Source organism: Amphiprion ocellaris, chromosome 15 (genome assembly GCF_022539595.1).
Source record: "Amphiprion ocellaris isolate individual 3 ecotype Okinawa chromosome 15, ASM2253959v1, whole genome shotgun sequence".
Taxonomy (NCBI): Eukaryota; Metazoa; Chordata; class Actinopteri; family Pomacentridae; genus Amphiprion; species Amphiprion ocellaris.
The window spans coordinates 11,809,178-11,833,546 of record NC_072780.1 but is presented as its reverse complement, the minus strand read 5'-3'; the positions used below and the strand labels follow the sequence as shown (position 1 = coordinate 11,833,546).

Here is a 24,369-nt window from a genome sequence, read left to right as displayed (position 1 = left end):
AGGATATTTCTGTCAACCTGCTTTTTTTATTTCCTTCCACCTCGCCTGATTTATCATTGAGAATGTTTGCTCATCCCAGGGACTATTAGTTGCTCCAATAGGTGCCCATCATTTTCCATCCGAATAAGCCCTTTTCTTTCTGGTGCTTCTTAAACTGTCTTATTTGAGTTCAAGATTGAGTAGCAGGATTAAGTTGGACGTCTGCCCCCGGGGCCTCTGATCTCGTCCTCCGTGAACCATTTTCTGTCTGATTGCGATCCTTGATCCAGAGGGGCTTATCTTTTATCTTTGATTTGCAGCGCCTCTTCTCTGCTAATGCTTATACAAGCTGCTCTCTGCAGCCATATTGTGCTCATTGTCCAGCGTTCTTCCGTAAAGCTCTCTAGCCACAGCCCGATTTTCTTCGGCAGTATCGTCACTGTGGCACTTCGGAGTAAAAATACCTTCTTTGATCTTGTTCAAGTGATGGCTCAGTTTGCAAGCCAAGCATGCGCTTCTAATGCCTGCAACAGGACGGGAAAAATGTGGGAGAAAAATCCCAAGAATCTCCAGATGTATGACATCAAGAGGACTTGAGTTAGATAGAAATTTCAGCTCTCTGACATTTTGAGAAATACGAAAAGACGAGAATACCGATGCTCCTCTTGTGCAAATCTGAAGCTGCAGTCACAAGCCAATTAGTTTATCATAGCAAAGGTATCAAAGTCTGCCTATACCAGCACATCTAAGGCACAGAAATGAATTGCAAATTAAGTGTTAAGTGTAAAAATAACAAGCTGCGGTGAGGATTAAGGGCAAGACTATTTCTTGGTTCATATTTAACATACAGACATGACAACAGCTTTTAATGCAGGCAGGAAACCAAAAAGCATATTTCCTAAATACCAAAGTGTTTCTTCACTGTTTTATAGAATCTCATTCACAGTATTTTTGAGATGAAATGAGTTTTCCCTGCTCTGCAGCCCAGACTGCAAACTTGGAAGAGGTCATGCTACATTCGTCATCTGTCCTCAGCGGTCTGCTTTTGGGAAATGAGACAAACAAATGTCATTGGTTGGTTGACAGTTGAGATATATGCTCAGTGGAAAGTCAAGAGGAAATGAGAAGGCTGGGGAACGGAAAGGTTGCCTGATGAAAGGACTGCGATCCCCTGAAAATACCCTCCATTCAGTGGCAGATGTCTGTAAGCACCTGAAGCTTGTCCCTGCTACCGCTGAGAGGCTGAAAGTATAGACTGACACTTAATCGTTTGAGGAAGTAAACAAAAATCTTAGTGGGAAGATGTTAGTGTCAGGCAGGGATCTGCTCATTTGACAGAACAAAGGCTGCATTCATAAACAAACTTTGCTGGTATCAGGAGGAGAAATATATTATTCAGTGGATTATATAACTGGGTGGAATATTCAACAAACAAAGCGATCTCTAGAAATCCTGACGTATATAGGGACAATCTGAAACGCAGGTACATTCTATTGTGAACATACATTATGAATAATGCAGCTGGAAATGTATGTACGGGTGGCTTAAGTGTGCTTTTCTAAAAAAATGGACTGCTTGTTAGTGTTGGTTGCACATCGAGGCCATCTCAGATTCCCATATGGATGAATGAAAGATGAAATGGAACCTCATTATAGTAAAAGGGAAGGCTGTTCTTACGGATTCTTACTGTCTACTGGTGATACAACAAGAAGATTTCGGGAACTGCAGCCCTTTTTAACCTCCGCAGTGTCTCTGCAAATCAAAGAGTTTGCAGTGCATGAAACAAGGTCTTTAACCGAACCCCATCTCAGCAGCAGCACCTCGGGATCCGATGGCATTAGTGTGAATTAATCACCTGTATGCAAATCAGCGGAAGCTTTGAACGCAATAATCACACCAGTGTTCTTCTTTGTTATCCGGGCAGGTTGCATGACTGACATTGTTTAACATCTGATTATTATATTCTGTAACCATGTTGTTGTCTCGATTGGCAGATTTGCTGCTTCGGTATCAAAGCAGCTGATTGTGTTGCAGTTTTTGCTGTTTTGCTAAGAATAGAGAAGAAACAAGCTTCTCTGATGCTTCTTTGGAGAATGGAGTGTTTATAACCTTGAGATAGTTAAAAATCTATGACAAGTGGTGGAAACAACCTAAAATTATTTTGCTGGGACATCCATCTTTACAAAAGGTGTAAAAGATTAAATATTGTGATTATTTTGAAGTATTTTTTGTGAAGATGTTAAAGGTACACTTTTGTATTATTCTATATTGCACTCCTATAAATGTGGGAGATTTTACAAGCAACAGAAAGGTCAAAGTTGGATCAACAAAAGTTAATACACCTGAGTTTGAATTCCTAGTAAAGGCCAAACTCCAAAAACACTGGATCTTACATTCCCTATGTTGCCATTCAAACCTGTTTACCAAAAAAATCATGTTTCTATACGACTAAACTGCATTCTTAATTAGATTTTGAAAGAAACCTGTTATCTTCCAGTAAAGTCATTGTATAGCTAACATGGAACCCTTTCCATTTTCACAGAATCACTGAAAGTAGTATTCCCTAGGCATCAAAACTACCTGAATTGGGAAATTATCACGGTCTCCATTAAATTTGACAACTTGCTCTTCTCTATTTTCGGAGTTACCATGACGGGTCTCGCCCCATTAAATACATCACTGGTTGGCTGAAAAAGAGCAACAGCTGTAAAGCAACACAGTGAATAGCAACGATATGTTGAAAAGTAGTTTTGAAAAGCGTTTTTGACATGTTGAAAACAAACGTAAGCCAGGAAAGAATACATTTCCCTACATAACTGAGACTTCAGTTTAGCTGCAGCGAAACTTAAATGAGTGGAGACAGGGCTCTGAAGTTTACTTGCATCTTTCATTAGACCCTCCTTGCCTTCTAAATATCAGCTTCTATTAAATGTCTAGTTTGTGATGCAGGCTGTCTCATAAATATGCTGACAACCAAGCTGACATCATCAGGTGTTGTTTGTTCTAACTTTGGAAAACTAACTTTTCACCAGCTCAATGGCACTCCTTGTAACGAGCAAATGGAAGTTGATGCGTAAAATCTTTCAAGTGTAAATCTCAATGTTTGGTACAAAATGACTGACTTTTTTCTACCATTACAGCACTCCAGAGCTATTTAGTCATTTTTACTAGTTTTTTACTTTTTTTTTGTGAAATACTTGTTTTCAGTAAAAAGGCAAGCAATAAAATTATATCATCAGTAAAGGAAGACAACAATCAATACGTTAAAATTCACGTGATTTGTGAGCAACATCAAGCAACAACCTCACACTACTCCTCCTCTTAGCTCATATGGAACTTCCATTATTAGAAATGTGGCTTTACAGGAACAACTCTCCAACTATACCAAGGATCTCCTAACCCCCAGTGACCCCAGGTGCCATTTTAAATCAGCTGGTAGTGGCTTTTTGGTGTTTCCTAGAGCCTGACTGGGACATTCCAAACTCTCAAATAACTTACCTGCAGAGATTAGAGCTGCTAATTCTATCACTGTTTTTAAATCTCCTCTTTGACATTTTTCCTAAGAAAAAGTTTTTCTTTCAGTTTGAATTTTAATAAATCTCATTTGCAATATTCTATATTTGTTTTATTGTGTTACTGACCCACCAGATTCTAAGCGGTTTCTGGCTTTTTTGCTCCTGTTACATTTTTACCCCCCCCTTTTTTTTATTGCAATACAAAGTCCTACACCTTTATGGAAACAACACAACTGTTTTATGCAGTGTGACAGATATAATACCACGGAGAAGCTAAAGTTGAATTCCTTTGGTTATACAAAAACTGAAAGAAAAATGGAATCAGCATAAATGCTTATCCAGGTGCAGACAGGCATCACCAAAACTGTACAAAAAAGTGCTGACTTTACATCCTATAGATTTTTAATGTTCATATATCCTTAATTTGTTTCCATACTTGTTTTCTATCTGTTCTGTGTAAACAGAGCCTGCAGTTGAACAGGAATTGTTCCTGAACATTTGTCCCATGACTGCTGCCAAGTTACTGCAGAATTTAAATTTTGTACCGAAAATTTGTGGAGTTTATTTTTAACTGTCAAGTTGTAAATTTGATGGGCTTTTTCTGATTCTGATAAATGGTGTCATTTTTTTGATTCACTAGATGATAACTTGCCTTTCAAACCTGCTGGTGAGCTTTGGGGTTCAAACGGTTAATGTAATCCTTTTGCGAAGAGTCTGCACTTAAATAGTGCCTTTTTACCTTAGATAGGTTCTGCAGAGCTCCTTACAACATGTTTCTCATTCACCCATTCACACACCAATAGCAGGAGGGCTGCACTGGAAGGTGCTCACCTGCCATCGGATCAAGTTGGGGTTCAGTGTCTTGCACAAAGACTCTTCAGCATGTGGAGCAGACAGGTATCAAAGCACCAATCCTGGGATTAGTGGACAAACCCGCACTACCACCTGAGCCATGGCTGAACCTGTGAAGCACTTTGCAACTTTAGCTAAGAAAATTGCTAATATAATACATAAATTAAGTCTAATGCTATCATTATTAAAAGCAGAGAATAGGAGACAGTGAAATAGCTGAGATGGTCAGACAGTGTGGACTGGGCGGTTGGTTAGTTCAGCTGTAAAACTGTCTGAGACAGACGGGGAATAGTCTGGATTTAAAGGCCTGGTGGTCCCTCCGCAGATTAACACAAAGACCACCATGACGGCAGCCTTGAGAGACAGACAGACACGGAGGAAAATAAAGAGACAGAAAGTGAGGAAGAGGTGGGAGAAGTTTGCAAAAAGCAAAGCATGAAGGTTGCCAGGATACATACAGAGCATGTAACTGAGTGCTTCTTCTGACTTGACTCTATCTGAAGTGGCATTTATAAAGGATCATCTAATTATTTCTGTGTGGAAGAATTATCAACCATCCGTTCCCTTCAGCTCTGCAGGAGCTCTTTACCGTCTTTTGGCTTCTTGCTGTCATTTCACTGCCCTTATTGTAGTTTGCTTCATTCTCACTAATCTAAAAGTGCTGTTTTCTGGCACCGCAGCAACTGATAAGGCTCAGGGCTAAATGGTGAACATAGTTTAGCAGTTAAAAGCACAGATATTTCCTTCTGGACTTGGCAGAGAACAAAACAGAGCTAAGAGGAGATTTATTCTAAAGATAACCAGCCAGAAACATGGCTACAAATAAATGATAATGCTGTTAAATATCTGCTGAATCTATAAATAGGTAACTGTTGCTGACAAGTTTTCCATATCAAACTAAAAAAAGACCAATAGATAGCATTCTTAAACCAGATGGGTTGATTTTACGTAGCCAAGCATTTGCAGTGTTGTCTGTGAAAAAGCTCTGTGATTCTCTCCGACTCGCTTCCAGGTTGCTGTTCTGCTTTTACCCTCTGATCTACACCTTTCTTTGATGTGAGGCATTACAGCACAGGTTTTGGGTGTAAATAATTTGTTATCCTTCAGAGGGCACATGGCAAAGTAGCAGAGATTCATGCTTTTGTGGCAGACAGAATATAGCACAAAACAGAAACTTTTCCCAGACATGTTCCAGACAGAGTGCTCCAACTACTGTAAAGCCCAATTAAGTCTAATTTAGGGATGTAACAGAAATGGAAAAATCATGTTCAGTTCACCTCACAGTAAAAAAAAAAAAAAAAAAAAAAAAAGGAGGTTATCCTTAAGATGTATGGGTACACCTTAGGCTGTTCTCTACAGTTGAGTTATTAGCTGTTGGACTTGAAGAGTGGCTCGGGAACCTCCAACCTGTTCCATGTAGTCATACTTAGAGGGAAATGCTAAGATGGCTCCCATCGGTCTGCCTGGCAAACTCTAAATACGTCCTATTTACATGTGATGTCTGCTTCTAGTGCTCAGAGGGAGTCGATGCCAGTTAGAAGAAAAATAAAAAGGGAGGCAACATACTTTGGAGCAGCAACAAGGGCAGCGGATTAAGCTAATGTAGCTGGAAGTCCAGACTGTGATGAAATGATGTTCGGAGAGGAGCTTCTTGCTCTGTTATCCATGTTTCTCTTATTAATGTGCCTTTACAATCCCTCATCTCTTCCCATGTCTGCCCGTTTAATTCTGGAGAGGAAGTGTGTGTGGGATGCCGTGGCATTAGAGATCAGGTATAAATCATTTGCTTACACTGAGCCAGCGAGAGGCCTCTTATTACAGGAGACTTGTTTTGGACAGCGGGAACACTACAGCACACAAGGCTCTCCTGCTTCATCAGCACTAAACATGTTCTTACCAATCTGAACATCCTGGATTTCATGTTGGCACTTGAATGCAGAAAACTGAATGAGGACGACTTGAAATGAAAATCAGTTTTGTGCTTATATGGAAAATAATCCATCCATCCATCCATTATCTATACACCGCTTAATCCTCACTAGGGTCGCGGGGGGGGCTGGAGTCTATCCCAGCTGACTCGGGCAAAGGCAGGGGACACCCTAGACAGGTCTGTCGCAGGGCCACATACAAAGACAAACAATCACTCTCACATTCACACCTACGGGCAATTTAGAATAATCAATTAACCTCAGCATATTTTTGGACTGTGGGAGGAAGCCGGAGTACCCGGAGAAAACCCACGCATGCACAGGGAGAACATGCAAACTCCATGCAGAAAGATCCCGGGAAAGCCGGGACGCGAACCAGGGACCTTCTTGCTGCAAGGCGAAAGTGCTAACCACTACACCACTGTGCAGCCCTGGAAAATAATCATTACACACATTTTTTTTTTTTGAAATGGATTAAAAAAAAAAACAAAAAACAGCATGACATATAACTGAGAAAATTGTGTTTGCAATTAAATACGCTGACCTGCATTATTCTAGAGGAGATAACTGTCCAATCAATCCACACCATGAGGGCTCCATGTATTCGGTTGCATCTTAATTTGTTTACTCATCATGGAGATGAGTTTCCCTGTCACCATCTGTTTGGGCTTCCACTGGTCAGCCGCCCCCACATTCTGGGTGTCATTTGAGATGCACACAGTAAATCAGGCCTCAAGCGTCCTACACTGCACCGCCGGCATCAACGAATGAGACGTATCCTCAGAAAAACATAGTCAAGATCATCGCAGACTGACCTGTAATTAATAAACTACAATAAAACATAATAAATGTTTTGGAGAACTTGGCAAGGAAAACACATTCCTATTTATTAAAATCTGTATTTACATAGACAGTCGCTGCTGTCAACCAGGTGAGATGCTTCAAATATGTTCTTTTAATTGACTGAATTAAAGCAGGTATTTAGCATTTAACACTTGCGGTGTGTCTGAAATCACACCTTCATTTACTATTCCTTATGTAACACCTAAATCAAGATTTGTGACTCTCATGAATCATTGTTGTGCTGCATCATTACTGACACATGGTCACATAAACGTACTAAGTACTGCTACTCAAATACTGCACTCAGTTATACAATTTTAGGGTACTAACTTACTTGAGTATTTAGGTTTTTTGCTACTTTACACTTCCATTCCACTACATTTCAATAGAAAATATTATACTTTCTAATCCATGACATTTGCCTGACAGCTTCAGTTACCTGTAATATGAAGATTTTGGATAATGGACATCAAAACATGCATATTTTTAAAAGATTAAATCAGCGTTTCTCTAACTTTTTGGCTCTTAACATCTGACAAAAAGCAGGATATAATATGAGTTGTCACCAGCCCCACTAAAGTAATTTTTCCCTCTATATTTATTTTGATAAATGTTTGAATAATCCAGTATTGGACCAGGAATCAGAGAGAAACCTAATCAACTGAAATCAGCATTGCATATCAGAAATGAGCTTTTTCTTCTTTTGTCCTCCATAAATCATCTTACGTCTCTTCAGATTTATCCATTGTCCCTCCAGCAAATACAACAGTAACATGCTGCTGATACAGTGATGCTTCAGTATTAAGACTCAGATGATATAAAATATTAGTTAGAGCAAACAAACCAGTAAATCTACATTAATACTTTAAATTGTTCCTCTAATACGTTTGTAGTTTTACTAAAGTAGACTTTTTCATGCAGGGATTTTACTTGTAATGCAGTATGTTTGCAGTTCAGTATTGGTGCTTTTACTTTAGTAAACACTGATGATTTTTCACATCACTAAACTGTAAAACATTCCACCATGTGATTCCCAGCAACACAATCTCGTCCATACACTGGAATACAGCTCAACGTATTCCAATAATTGCTTTCTTTGGACATGGGCATGTCATGATTCCAGTCTAGTTAATCACACACTGGTACTTATTTACTCATCAGAGTCAGAATCTCTGCAGAAATTCCCTTATTTAGGCAAAAAACTAATATAAATCCATTAGAGAACCAAACGTGCATTCTTACTTTGAAGTAACTTAAGTATTTAGGTCTGCATCTTGTCTGATTTCTTAGTCACTTAAACAGCACAACGTTGGACTTTGCTGAAGTGTATTCTTTGGAATGTAGAGAGATGAGTTGAAAAAAGGTGATGTGTCACCGTTACGGGAGAGTGTTTAATGTTTAAAGGCTTCTCTAGCTGATGAATCTCTTGGATCTGCCCTGAGAGTCAGAGTAAAAGCCTTGAAAATGTAGGAAAAAGGGAGAAAAAGGCAAACCGGAGCAGAAAGGACGGCGGCAGGCAGAGCTTTTTAAGGGGAGATTGTAACAGACAGGAGGGAGTGAAGACAGGAGGGGGTGAATGAGAGCGAGACAGAGCAACGAGGTGAGGCGGGGGGGAAATAGATTAGAGGAGCACAAGATACGTGGAAGTAAAAAGAGGCCAGAGAGGAAATGAGAATGCAGAGAAAAGTGGGATTCTGATGAGGAGGAGGAGGAGGAGGAGGAGGAGGAGGAGGAGGAGGTGAAATGCACGGGGAGGAAATGATGCAAGCTTGTTCTTTTTACCTTAATTGGAGACACTGGCATTTGATATATTTTTAGAGATGATAAAGTCAAAAAAACATGAACAAGTCAAGCGGCTGAGCTTTCACCCTTTACCTGCCTCCCCTCAACACAGAAATATGGCAGCTTTAAAATGTGACTCAGAGCAAAATGTTAGAACTGGCAGTCAGACTTTTACTTTACCTCACTTCTCCTTTCTTTTATACATGCTCATCTTATTTCTGTCTCCAAGCAAACAAACCACAAAAAATAATCCACAGATTTCCATTTAATTCACTGTTGTTTGAAAATCAGCTTCAAGAGACTGGCAGCACTTGCGTGATACGTGTGATTATTCATGACAGGGTTTTTATTTTGGACGCTAATGCAGTTTAGCGCAGCAGACGGTTGAAAAATTCTCCTTGTTGGTGCATCAGGCGGCTCTGAAATCCAAGCCTTTGAAATTTAATTCAGTGCTTTGACTTACAGTGATGTGCTTTTGAGTCAGAAATTCAAACTGTGAGTGTGTCTTTGACACTTATTGCAGCTGTGCCCTTTGACATTCTAATTATTGCATACTAAGAAAAAATTATTCCATATTCACATCTCTGTAGGAATATGTGACAGCTGCATAGAGTTTGCTAAATTGGGTAGTTTTAAGTCATTGTGGGAAATGCTGCTTTTTAAGTCAATATAGGATTTTTATATATCATTATCATCCAACAGTGTATGCAGTTGCCTATCAATCTCATATTGTGACAAATACAGATACAGCCATTCAAAGTTGCAGTTTGCTCATGCCACACTTTAAAGCACTATGGATTCATATTTCACCGCAGTATAAAGTCCTGCACCTCTATGGAAACAGAGAATTAAAGAGAGTTTAAAAATATCTTCTGTGCATTCTGACAAAGTTATAAAATCTTTGAAAAAGCTGTGCCATGGGTGCCATAAAGTGCCTATAGGTGTTGACCGAACTGGAAAAGAAGTTGTGACTCTACACAGTATACATCTTTAGTATTTACATTTTTAACTTCTTTCCATACCTGTGTTCAATTTGCTCTGTGGAAACACATCCTACAGCTCAACCTAGTTCGGTCAAAAAGTCCCTGACTTTTTTTGTCACATGACTGTTGGTTGCAGTGGAATCATTAGTGCCGAATTTTATGATTTTTAAAGAAACTGGTTCAATTTTAATCTTGTAAAATTTTAAAATAAGACTTGCAGAGTACATTGCATAGATTTGGTTCAGTTCCTCAAGAGGATGTCAGAGATGAGTAGCTTAAGGACTGTTGGAGAGTTGAAAATCCCACAATTTTCTCTGTTTTTACAGTTTCTGTCTAATTATTTTGATGATTTTTTAAAAAGACAATATGTTTTTCCAACCTGCCAGGACCTTTTGGGGTTCAAAGGGTTAAATGTGCAAATAAAAGACATACAAAATGACTTAAATGATATGAAGTATGTATTAGCTTTAGTGTAAGACGCGCAGCTTTCTTTAAAAACGAAACTAGCACATAAACCCTTTGTGTGCACCATATATTGCTCTACCTCAATGCAGTGTAGACAGTGAGTATGCAGAGAAGGCCGATCAGGTATTTATTTCACCTGATGCTTCCACCATTATCTATAACTCTCTCTGACAGCGCGGTCAGATGGCTGTGACTTGTACATAAAACACAGCTTCATGGGAACAGTGATTATGGATGTTGCGGTTATTAAACCTCAGTGGCAGTAAGCACTAAGGAGAATCCTTGGGTTGTAGATCATGGCGCAGTAAAAGTATTTTTGCTCTTTTGGAATAAGAATTGTATGGCAGTTTTGTGGTTAACGTCCACAATCTGTCTGTTTATCACATTAATCCACCTGAGCTCGCAGCGTAATCCGGCTCATTTGTTGCAGCTCGGGACTCGGACACCAAATCACGTCTGTGTGGCTGCTGCCTTCAGACTGAGTGATGGGGTCTGAGGCAGTGAGGAGTCGGGGGAAGGCAGATCGAGCGGCCGCATCCTCCATCACCCATGTGATGTCAGCACAAATCTGTGTTGTCACTGTGCCTGTGACTGCTGACTGCGAGAGGAAGGAGAGGGGATGGGCGGCTCTGTCTGCTGCTGTCAGAGTGATATAAGGATGACATAAAGAGAGGGAGAAAAATGGGAGGCGAGGGGGAAAAACTTAGGAGGAGAGGAAGAAAAGTGAAAACGCATCAATAATAATACTAGTAAGAATCAGCACACATTAAATAAATGTGTATATCACAGTCAGGATCCAAAAAAAACCCCCAAAACCAAATGACTGCTGCAATAAAAAGTCCAATTAAAAATCCAAACACAAACTTTTGTAGCATCAATAGAAGCACAAATCCATTTTGTGTCAGCTTTTAAAGGATGTTATTGGTGTTGATAATCAAACAGAACATAGATAACTGAGGCAGAGGACATCAGAAGTTTGAATTTGTTGTGACTAAGAAAAAAAACTCATTAAAATAAACTTCAAACCAAATCTTTTCTGTTCAAGGTTACAAATTCAAGATTTGAACCTTGAGCATAAACTAGTTAAGAACTAAATTTGGAATCAAACTGGTAATTAATGTTGCAAAAGGTTCTTACAAATCCCTGCTGTAACTGTTTGACCTTCATTTGATCTACAGCAGCTTTTAGTGCTGAACTGCATCGTTACCCTGTTTGCACGATGCTCTCGCTCAACCTTTTGAGAGCTTTTCTTCATCTTCTCGGGGTCTGTGTCTTTAATTAGCTACAAATGTCCTTTGCTATTCATATCACAGTGGATGTATTCATCTATAGAATACTCTGTCAATGTTAACGGATATAGAGCTAATGGGTGAGGCAGACACATAGAGATGTAAAAAAAAAACTCAACATTCTCCTGCTGAAAGTCAAATGGAGATTTGAGTTTGACTAAAACCATCACATGTGAAGCAGAGAAGTGAAATGTGCTCTTGGCAAATGCATTAGTGATGAACAGAAAGTGTGGTATAATGTCAAAATGTTTCAGGAATTATTGATGTCTGAGATAGAAATCCAAGCTCTCTCCTCTGACTGCACACATGAAGTTCCTATAGATAGATAGAATTCTAAAGGTTCAATAAATCCCCACACAGCAGCCTTTAAAACTATCCATAATAATGATTTTTAAACATTCAGAGTCTTGTTGTCTTTGGAGGTTGACTAGAACAACTCTTCCCATTGCTTTCAGTGTCTATGCTAAGCTAAGCTAATGTTCTCCTGATTCTGTTGCTCATTACTATTTCACAGGCAGAGATGAGAGTGATGCCTTCTTTTTTAACTCACAGCAATAAAAATGAAGCATCAGGGCATCTCTCAAAATTCCTATGAGGTGAGAATGTGTCATTTTAAATTAGCATGAATTAACTGGTTCGAGTTAGATAAGAATATTGATACCACTGTTGTACAGTAAGCTGGTTTAACGTTTGGTGGCTGAGTTTGAATTGAGGTAACGGATATCAGCACCTCATTTTGACTGGTCGTAATTACACCGTGATTAGTCCGAATTTTTATTAACATAACTATAGTGTTTCTGATTAGTCATTGCGATAGTTAGAGGTCTCTGTAATTCAGATTTCACTGTAGTTACAGATATCTCTGACATCATTAAGACTTGTCCAACTTGTTGCGCATGATGCTGCTCATGTGATGCTTCTATCAGTCCAGCAAAGCATTTGACCAGCGCTAGTGGAAGTAATGGCGGCTGCTGCAGTGGATAAGATCATTAGAGCGTGCTGTGAAATAGGAAGAGCTTATTAGCCTGCAGTTTGTGGAATGTGAGAACTTTGTTGATTAGAGACTTGTGGTTGAAATTAACCAGAACGCTGCTCTGACATGGTGGGAAAACGTCTTGTCATACTGTATGTTTTATAAGGAAACTGCTTCCAACTTGTTGTTGTGGCAACTACAGCCATTTGCAGCATCATTTCGCCTTATCAAAACTCAAATTAAGCAGAATTATATTTTAGGAAATCTAAAGCCTCATACTGATATCTAAAGGGGACAATGTGAATATTTTGAAATTGAATATATTTTGAACTAGAAGTATGACTGTGGATTTGTGAACTTGGAATTAATACTAGTCATAATCTGGTTGCAGATATCTGCAATGGGAAGTATCTGTAATGATAGAAAAATGTGTCCTATAAAGAGTGACAGTGCGGAGATCTGAAATGACAACTGTGAATAGGAAGAATGTCACTGTGGATGTCTGAAATGTTCTGTTTGACCAGGAAGAACACACTTAGGGATATCTGTATTACATATCCAGTTAATTAGATGTTAAAATGCTGTGGTACTGTAATATCTGTATTTTAAATCTGATGCTCACGGTGATGTCAAGACCACGAAAGGACCAAGCTAATGAGAGAGCGCTGCTAAATTCATATTTTGCATGATAATGGTATTGAACACATATTTCAGAAAAGTAATTTTTTAAACGTTTTTTTTTTTTGTTGAGAACATTTTTTCAGTCACGTTTGCACCATTTCAGTGAAACAACCTGACGGTCAGTCAGGCAGTCACTGTCAATATCTTCGAAATTATGCTTTCTAGTCCGTAATTTTGATTGTTCTGGTGCATCTGCAGTTATTTGACTGTAACATCAGAGAATATCCCAATTAATCCACTTTTAGACAAATTCACATGACCACGAACGCCCAGAGGCGATTAGCTGATAATTGACTGATGTGGATCCTCCGCGCTGACATCATGATACTTTTTATAGATCTTCTCTTCCTCCAGGCAATTTTGGGATCCATACTTTTCCCTCGCCAGTCTTCTCTCGTCCTTTTGCCCTTGATTGGTGTTTTTGTGTGCTTCTTTGTATTCTTCCACTGCTTCTTTTCAAAGCAGAGGTGTAAAGCGGTTTGCCACTGTGACCTTCACAGAGCTTTTCAGCATGCTCAATCCACAAAGATGTCCATTATATTCTATTCTGTATTGTACTGCAAAACCAGAGTAGAGTTAATGTTTGGACTAAAAATGCTTGAGATTTATGGTCAGAGTTGCTCAAAATTAACATTAATGAACATTTTAATATTTGGGTTAGAGTTGTTCCAGTCATTTTCTGAGGAAAAATACCAAAGTTTCACAGTCTAACAAGACGTTTGAAGTCACCAACTTCGGCTCTGGATAAAATATGATAGTTATTATCAACAATCTTTTTCAACTTTTGTGTCTTTAAAACATAACCATCAATTTCAAATTCATTAGTAACCAATTAATTTTTTTCTGTTTTTTGAGAATCAGCTGAAGCTCAAACTATATTTGCATTGTGGAAATCTTGTGTTCATCATCAGTAAAATTTGCTCTGCATTTTAAATATATATATCATTGGTCTTTAAGTTTTATAGACCAATGATTGTATATCAGTATTATATCATTGGTCTATAAAACTTCAGAACATTGTTTAACATTGCCCTTTATGTTCAGTTTACCGACTGTCAACTACCCAAAACATTTCATCAAATCTTCATAACTAGAGGAAAAACTAGAAAAATGGAATCCTTGTCATGTTTTGCTTTAAAAAATGTTTTGGGCAGGTTTTAACTGGAATTTTTTGATCAATTTATTGTTATTTCATAGATTATTCCAGTTTTCTTAAGAATAACTAGCAAAATTAGAGACAAAGTATTAATATGCATGTTAACTATAAAAACAACACATGAACACTGATGTATTGTCTCCATCAAAAAGCAGTACTAATAAGCTAATAGCTTTTATAACCACTGACCATGAAATTACACTATTATATAATGTATCATTATTTTACAGATATTTGCCATCATTTTTACTGTATTTCACCATTCTTTATGATTTTTTTCTAGCACTCTTGCTGCCAGATTTTTTTTACATTTTTATTCTCAATAGATTTTTTTTTTTACAGAGTAGCTGCTAATACATTTTGAATCAATAGACTTTTATTTTTAGCTCAACTGTACCATATGCAGATGTTTCATTCTATATTTGAGCCTTATGGTGAGGTTTTAGAAATGCCTTTATTCTAAATTTAGGACATCTTAGGATATTATAGCTAACATGGTATCTACCTGAACAGTTTGTATTTCAGGAAAGCATGAAAAAGCAATAAGAAAGTTGAGCCAACTTCAAGGGATCCCTTGTCAAAGATCATCACTCCCTCTTTAAAATTCTTGGCAGATATGGGTTTATTTGTCATCTACAGCTAAGTAGCCTACCATCAGTGCATCTCTGAGGCCAAAACAAATACTATTAAACCTGCTAACCCTTCACAGCGTCTTGCTCATGCATGTCTATCAGCTGCCCCCTGGGGCGCTGTCAGGTGTGGAGGACAACCAGTAGGCCGTCCTGACTGTTCAAACTGCAGAGTGATCGGTTTCCAACAAGGACTCCACAAGCCAAAGCAAAGACAGCTGAAATGAATTCTAATCTCACATCCACTCAGTTACTAACCTGGCAGATCTTCTCCTGCAGGAGTTCAGGCTCAGCGCAAGATGATTAATGACCACCAACTATTTTTGTCTGTTTTTCTTCATCCTTTTGCTCACATAATGTAACATTACTGTTTCATGCTATTGTTTCACATATTGATGAGGACATGGTATCACTATCTCTCAGACACACAAAGCAGAGGAGTGTGAAATGACACAAACTGCAGAGCTTCTGCTGCAGTGTTTTGCATTTCAGATGAATGATTGCTGTGGCTGTTTTCTCCTGAGAAGCCGTAATCCTGATTTGAAACAACCAAATGTTTGTTTACTCAGTCACTTTCACGGTAGACAAATTATTTATTTTTTCTGATAGGTTTACCTTGTTGTTCTCTTCTCTCTATAGAGATTTGCCTGTGAGAGGAAGATATGAGGTTAGCCGACTCCTTTTGGATCTTTTGGTTTCTACTGGTGGTAAGCTCTCACTTTTTTATTCACTGATGGATGCACTTTAAGCGTGAATATCCAAAGGGCCTGTTTCTCATTTTTTTCCCCCATTATGTATGCTGTACATAGGCAATCAGTTTTCATTAAACTGACTTGTAATATCTCGTGGTCTAGTGGTTTTCTTTAATCAGCGAAAATCTCCAAATCTCATGATTAATTTGCACTCGTGCAAATTATAATTTGTAATTAGCTCGGCTTGTTTGTTCAAAGATAATTCGACTATGACTGTTTTGTTTCTTTGTGCCACCTTCACACTGTGTGCTTACACTTTTATGCAGATGATCACAATTCATCATCTCTATGTAAGCTGAGCTCTAAATACAAAATGTAAATTTAATTGTTATATGTCATTGTGCTGTTGTAGAGGGTCTTACTATGCATGTTGCTGCATTATGGAAAAGAGTCACACTTCTGGCACTTCATTACAAGTCACTACGCATATCAACAGCATAACATCCCTGCAACTATAGAGAACAAGGGACGCAAATGCTAAGCAAAATGATTAGATTTATATATGTACAGACTATTAACGAACTAAAGTGGGGATCTGATGACTATGTTATGCTGTGGGGACATTTTGCTGCCATGGTTTGCTTCCATTTGATCCCTTCAAGGGGAAAGTCACTTGAAATCAATACAATAGCCTCTGATAAAACATTTCTGTCTTGATAGAAGTGGTGTCTTCAGTGACGAGGGCTCACTGAATGCTTTGATGAGTATGAAAATGATGTGAATGACAGTCTATAGTCTTTGTCATCACCAGATATAAACCCATTTGAACACCTGTCAGAGATTGTGGACCAACATGTATGTTAGACACTGCTCTCTACCACCATCGTTAAAACAGCAAATGAGGGAATATATTTTAGAAAAATTATGCCTCATCCCTCCAGTAGAGTTCCAGGGACTTGGAGAATCACTGCCAAGGAACACTGAAGCTGTTCTGGCAGGACATGGTGGTCCAACACCTTGCTAAGACACCTTGTGTTGGTTTTTCCTTCATTTTGTCACTTGTCTGCAGGAAAAACAGTAAACAGAGCAGAAATGTGTACCCTAGCAGAACAAATTAGACTCACACAAAGTGTCAAATCAAATTAGATTTAAACTTTCTGTTAAACGGGCGCACCTGTAGCTCAACTGCTTCGGTGGGCAACCCATAAATAGGTTCTATAGTCCCTGACGTAGTGGTCATGGGCTCGAGTTCAACCCATGGCCATTTGCTGCATGTCCTTCCCCCACTCTTCTCCCCACATTTCCTGTCTCTTCCCACTTTCAAACTATAAGAAAGGCTAAAAATACCTTGGGTTAAACACAAAACATTGCCATTTATTTGAAAAAAGCATGGAATTTGTACAATATAGTATAATTACTCTGATGAAACGTATGAACATTGTGTTATTTGTTTTTGTTAACAGGCATAGGGAAAGAAGAACTTGAATAATATTAATAAAAATCTGTGTTTTTGTATAAAAGTCTCTTCCTAATACATGTAAGGTTTGACTGGCCTTTATAATTCACACTTCATACTGGTCACAGCAGTCACACTATGGTGCATTCACATCGTTACATGTATATGGCATATATCCACACAAACATGTATATGTAGTAAGTTACGCATTGTTTGCATCTCATTAGTTGCCTACAGCATAAAGATCTTAATAAAGACCTCGACTCTCAATCTGAGTTTCTTCTTAAGCTCATGATCTGATTTCATTGCAGCTTGGAGGGTTGAGTCATAATCACAATGTGCTCCAGCGACTGAGAAATGGCATCAATTAGCTTAATGGGGCTGCTGTAATCATCAGTCAAAGATCATAACACAAACGTGATGTCTTATATGAATCATGTAGGGGTGACGCATTGTGGCATTGTGTTCTGTCATTTAAACATATCATGATTTGCCTGCTGAAGGTATTACAATTAAACACATCAAACTTTAAAGTGATGTCAGTCCTGATGGTTCTCCTAACAAATTACTGCAACTGATTTAATGAAGACCTTTATAGTAAGTCGTATTTATAACACATGGCTCTAAACTTCCTGAAGCTCATTAACCAACTGGCTAAAAGAGCTTTAGAAAGTTTTTTTTTTGTCATGAGTCATTGGACCATATGAAAAAAAAACCCAAAAAAAACATTTGGTTTACTATTTTTCAGTGTCACTGTGGAATTAATAAGTTCACTGTTTCATTCTCCTTTGCTTTGCAGCATCACCCTGGACAATGAGGCATTTCTACAAATTGCATGCCTGACATACTGCATCTGAGCTGTTCTGTCTTAAGTTTCTGTGCTTTGCTTTTATAATTATCTTGTTGATTGAGAAAAACTGAAGAACTGTGACAGATGAGGTGGGGATGTTGTGAGTTTTTTGTGAAAACCAGAAGATTTTTTTTTCTCATGCTGCTCAGCTGTTGATATTGGTGGTGGCCTGGTGGTCGTATGTATGACGTCATTTACTTCAATGCTTGGAGTGACATCATATGTACGGCTGCTAAACTGCTACATGGGACATCAGCGTTCTCACAGAAGTAACTTTTTTAAGTGTTTTTTTTTTTTCTTTTACTTGTTTTTATTAGGCAGGTAAGAATGATATTTTGAATGAGAATTTCCCTACAAATATTGAGGGGAATGTGGGCATCTCAACTGATAAGGCGTGTGGACCCAATCTCCCTGGAAATGCATTAAAATTCCTCAGATACTTCAGAAAATGCAAGTGCATGAGCCTGGCACTCTGAGAGGCTTAATTTTCAGCCCAAAAAAAAGAAAGATAAGTCAAAGCGAAATGGTCTCTTTATCCTTCAGCGAACAGCATTATCAAAATCAGCATTTCACCCAGCAGGCCTCATCGTTTTAATGGTACCTCCAAATACAAACAATAGAGCAGCGATAGGATTCATTTGGAGAAAATCAGCTGCTAAACGTCTTTTGTGAGTTCCCACTTTAATAAGTTAAACGAATTGAGAGGGAAATCATCATCCGATGAGCTTTGAAGATGCTTCAGAAAGTTTGCATGCTCATCCTTTCAAATTTTTATCGCACTGAAGGATGCATGTGGTTATCTAAGCATGATAAAACTGTGTCATTTCAGCTGAGATCGCAATCCAAGTTAATATTTCCACTTATTTTTTGACTGTTACGAGAGTCAGACCAGAGCACCAACCACAATACACACACAGTACCAACTCTGTACTACAGTTGCATTTACAACTCAGTGTAGATCATGTTTTTGTCCCTTCTTCTCTCATCTCTAACATCGTGTTGTCTCCACACAGTGCAGGGCAGCAGCAGGCACTGAGCCAAACTCAAACCCATCGTTCAGCCCCAGACAGGGCATTACAGAGGGACACAGCGAGCAGGCGATGAGCCATGGTCAATACAAATGTCTTGAGCTGTCCAACAAAGATCAACAAGAAAACAGAACCGGTGAGAGGCCCAAATCATTTCCAGCCTTCTTAAGGCCACATCGATTACCTCTGGGAGAGCATCAAAGATGTAGTGAGGCTGTAAGCAGGATAAGAATACTGCTGACGCTCTTGTTAAAGATAATTGTAGGTTTGCCAGCTGAAGTTCAAGCACAACTGACTTAACATGGATTTTTGAGTAGACACTGAGGGTTATAATCTTGTAGCCAAATGATTCCAATCTGACATACACTGACATGTCTGCAAACACAGTATATATAATCATTTCACGTTTTCATTTTTCCTGTCTTGAGGTGTGTTCTGTGGTCATATGTGGGATGGTTTGTTGTGCTGGGATGAGACACCAGCTGGGACGTCTGTAACACAAAACTGTCCAGATCAGCTCGACCTGGAATCAGCTGGTAAGGAAGCTTTAACTTTTCTCATCAGGCTACAGCGATAAACTGGCTGAACTGAAACTTGTAGGAACCTGGGAGGTTTTTCTGTAGAACTCTTAAATCAGCAGGCAATGCATGGAAATGATGTAAACATATTTGTATGATGGAGAAAGTGAAAGGAAAGATGGTTTGCTTAGTCTGCACTCTGAGCCTTAGACCAGCTCATAATTAAAGGGATGCGTAAATAGTAGCAACTATTATACGATATTACAGATTATAATAGAATTCTTTTAATATCATGGGTCTCCTCACTTTAAAAAGGAAATAAATAGCTTAGACCGTACTTGCATTAGGTGATCATCATCAGCTTTTTCATTCAAGTGTCATAGTAACTGGCTAATCCTAAGTGCTTCAGCTCCTGTTTGGTTCTTACAGACGTTTCACCTCTAATCCAAGACACTTCCTCAGTTCTGACTGTCTGATTCCCATCAGTCAGCCCCAGATATATATTGTTGCCCTTAAATCCCATGACTAATGGCACGTTAGACTCACATGCCTCCAGGAGTGAATGGTTGTGAAATTATCAGGTCAGAGATGACCTGAGGTGTTAGTGTTGGTAAGACCTTCTGCAAAGCGATTTCAGGACTGCATTATAAGTACCTGATAGGGCTCAGGTCGGCTCAGGCAGGATTGACCTGGATGACTGAGAATCTACATAGACACATTGTTTTGCACTTTGTGGTTAACACCTTGTGGAAGATGCCACTCATCAGGTACTTATAGTGCAGTCTTGATAGCTCTCCACTGACGGTTTTGCGACAGTTAACACCTTGAATTGAGGCATGTGAGCCTTGGTTTAACACAGGACATAAACCTTTTTTCCCCTTGTTGACAGTCTCCAACCTCCTAATGCAGACTTTGTGTCTGTGGAAAGGTTTCCTACTAGGTCATACTGTTACCTTTCTGGGAGAAAACATGTTTATTTCCTAAAATGATCGAGAATGCACTTCATTTGTAAAGGCCTGCAGTTTTTGGGAGACAGGGTGGACCCATAGGATGGATCCTTATATCTTAATGCAGCACATGTCGAAACTTCACTTCCAATCCAATGAAATGTCTCAATGGAGACAGGAACCACACAAATTAACCACTATTCACCTTGGTCTTTACATACAGCTCCCTCCCTACCTTCTGACCCACTCTCTGACCATCCCTATACAATGTGTACTCTGCAAATATCCTGGGTCGGCTTACTCGTATACCAGAATACTAATAAACACCCCAATACAGTCAGCTTCGAAGGACGTAGAGTGAAACTTCTTAAACCCACCAAATTTCCTAAAAGATGTAACTTAATAAGTTTGGCAATTCCTTCACTTTTCTTTCAGTGTCACCAGGTTAACAATTTTGTTTTTTAGTGAAATGTCTTAAAAATTACTGAGGTACTTGTGGTGAAATTTGGTTGAGATATTCATTTCTGCTACTTTATGAACTGCGTTGGCTTTGACTTTTCAGTTACAGCAATCAGTATTTCAAGTTGTCCACTTACTTACAAAACGCATGCAAAACTAAAGACTCAGCTGTAATTTGTGATTAGTGTTGGTATTACTATAGGACTGTGAACATGGTAAACATTATACCTGGAACATCGGCATGTAGGCAAAGAAGAGATTCATACACTAAATAAAAGGTAAATGATTTTCTCTGGCTATCACATCAGCCAGAGAAAATGAAAAAAGACATGTATTAGTATTGAAATTGACCGTGGGCTTTGATTATGTAAGGACACTTAATTTTTGGATTGCTGCATAACTATTTTCCACAGTATGTGCAGTTTTTACATTGTGAGTAATGCAACTCTCAGCAATGTCTAGTTGAAGAAATCCAGAGTCAAGTCGTGTCTGATTTAGGAGATGCAATATGATGAAGAGAGGGGAGGTGAAGGAGAGGACAGAGAGATGAATGAGGAGTATGTGGAGGGGGGAAGAGAAGCAAAAAAAAAAAAAAAAGAAAAAAGGATTCAGGAAAAAAATGCAGGGAAGCTGGAGTCAGAGAGATGGATGGGGAACAGAGAAGGTGTTTTTGTTAGAGATGGCTCATAAAGGATCTTCCCAAAATGCCTGCGACGCTAAAAGTCCCCCTATGGATGCTTTAAAAGCTGCTGCTGCTGCTGCTGCTGCTGCTGCTGCTGCTATGAGGCCTCTGGGGAGACGTACAGCTGGAGGTGGCTGTTGAACAGTTGATGAGCTGTCAGCGAGGACTAAGCAGTCGGCCTACTGCTGTTGTTGTCGGGAGCGATGTGATCTCATTCTTAGCCCAGTCGTGGCTCCTCCAGTACATGTGGTTTTAAGCCTGACATTTGAGAATTTGCCAGAAAAGAAAAAAAAAAACGGAGGTGGAAATTTCAGTTTGACATTACTTTTAATGTCTTGTGCCAAGTAAAATTAATCGCTGTTGTTTGGAAGTGCCAAGATTCAGGGTCCGATTTATGTGTTTGGATTATGCCAACATACTACTGCTGAAAGACAAAGCCAAAGAATACAACGATTTGCTCCTGAACTCTCCACTAAATAAACAGAAGCAGCAATCTGTGCCTGGAAGTAATTTAATACCGTATATGAAGCGTTCAGGAAAGTTGTTGATGGATTATTCTGTTGTCAACCTGCCAATGTGTTTTTTTCTACAGAAAAAGTGACCAAATATTGTGACATATCAGGTAACTGGGTCCAGATTGGCTCCACCTGTAAACCAGCTTTAGAGGACAAATCACAGGTGTGTGTTCATTGACTCAACAAAACAAAGCTTTTATTGGTTTCTATCTACACTAATAAGTTAATCTTTCATTGTTGTTTTCAGAAGGAAATCCCTGATTTGTTAAGAGATGCTACAGGAGAGCACACCACAGAGGCCACAGGGGTCAGCTCAGAAAAAAACATCCTTGAAAGTGAGAAGAAATGCCTCGAGAAAATGAAGACTGATCCACCTTATAATAAGTCTGGTACTGAAACGCATCATGTAACTCCATTTGTCCTCCAATCGGTTGGCTTTTTTATATCAATATGTTTCCTACATGACTGACTTGCAAACAAGAGGTTTTTGTTTTTTGTGTTGGAGGTTTGTACTGCAGTCATACCTGGGATGGCTGGCTGTGCTGGGATGACACTCCAGCAGAAACATACGCCTCCCAGAACTGTCCCGATTATTTTGCCGACTTTGACTCCACAGGTGACCCATGTTCTGTTCTACTGATGTCTCGTTGTGTTCTCAGCAATTAATCTTTTGACTTTATTTAAAGGAAGTGGACTTTGTAACGTAATTATTCTTTACAGAAAAAGCGACTAAATACTGTAGAGCAGATGGCCAATGGTTTCACCATCCGGAGAGCAACAAGATTTGGACCAATTATACACTCTGTGCAACCACCCATGAGAAGAGGCCAAAGGTAATGTACACTCTCAATTTCAAGGGACCTATTGGTACGACTTAATTAAAAACAAGATTTCCTAATTCAGATCAACCTTTGAAGTTGCAAACATTATTTTGATGGGTTGGGATGACAGAGTAATGTTGGTAATTACATCAACTTAATAATGTGTGTAATTTAAACTCAAATTCCTTCATAAGTTGATTTAAAACAAAATTTAAGTTGAAGTAACTGAATAAAATTGGTTTGATAACTTAATTTTTCTTCATGTTGAGTTTAGAATTTAAAATCCTCTTCTCTACTTAAAAATAACTGGATAATTTTCATTGTATTTTTACTACACTTTGTCTGTACTGTATATTGTATTGTTGAAACCTCTCTTTTCTTCACAGAAGCCGAAGATGCTTGAGAATGAATACAAATGTCTCCTGAAAATAAACCAAGACCCGCCTTTAAACAAAGAAGGTATTTCCATTTTGTAGTTCTGCTCTACACACAATTCAGAGGAAAATATTGCTCTTTTTACTCACTCCATTTATCTGATAACTTTAACAAAATAGGTACTTTGCATATTCAGATTAATGATACAAAACCTAATCAACAAATAAATGATGATGTATTATTGCAGGAAAGATCACACTGATGCTTTATCATTACATTAAACCCATGAACTTCACAACTCACAGCAGGTTTGAAAGGCATGTCATCTTTAAAAACGGGAATTGCCAAAAATTTAAAAATAATGTTAACCAGATGCTTCTCATGTTTCTCAGCACGATCGTAAAGCCATAAATACTCAGCTGTCACCAAGAGTGACATAAATTCATGGACCTTTTATCTAAACTGGGCTGAACAGCAGGCTGTGTTTACACAGAGCAGGTAGTAGACCAGTATGAACACAAATTGAAATTTAAGCAGTAACATATCTATAATACAGAGAGCAACCTTTTTCTGGTATTAGTAACACCTCTGGGGGACTTTGAAAATGTTGTACATGTTGATTCCAGGTTTATTTAATTTTTGAAACAATTAATCTAAAAAAAAAATACAACTTTTGTTTTTACTTTGCTATGATTTATGACCTCATAACTGCAGAAACATTATTTTTCACTTCTGTCTGCTTCTATACATGGTTGTGCTGTATCCGTAGAGGTGTAGGACTTTCTGTTGCTGTGAAAAATGAGCCCCCAGTCAGTGACGGATGTGTCAGGAACAAAAACACCCAGAAACTGCTGGAGGTTCAGAGGGTTGAGTGAAACTTTACAACAAACTATCCAACAGTAAATAAAATAATTAAAATAAGTTTCACCTTTACCAGCTGCAACAATAAAG

The 24,369-nt window shown here is 38.7% G+C and overlaps 1 protein-coding gene across 1 annotated transcript in view; it reads left to right on the top strand.

Annotated features, from left to right (window-relative positions):
* Window positions 1-24,369, top strand: part of calcr (calcitonin receptor) — a 64,159-nt gene that overhangs the window by 16,400 nt on the left and 23,390 nt on the right. The window contains exons 2-9 of the mRNA XM_035951514.2: window positions 15,715-15,782; window positions 19,087-19,237; window positions 19,530-19,637; window positions 22,300-22,385; window positions 22,470-22,611; window positions 22,728-22,838; window positions 22,943-23,055; window positions 23,430-23,502. Coding sequence (XP_035807407.2) covers window positions 15,738-15,782; window positions 19,087-19,237; window positions 19,530-19,637; window positions 22,300-22,385; window positions 22,470-22,611; window positions 22,728-22,838; window positions 22,943-23,055; window positions 23,430-23,502 — 829 coding nt within the window. The 5' untranslated portion in view covers window positions 15,715-15,737. The remainder of the gene's footprint in view (window positions 1-15,714; window positions 15,783-19,086; window positions 19,238-19,529; window positions 19,638-22,299; window positions 22,386-22,469; window positions 22,612-22,727; window positions 22,839-22,942; window positions 23,056-23,429; window positions 23,503-24,369) is intronic.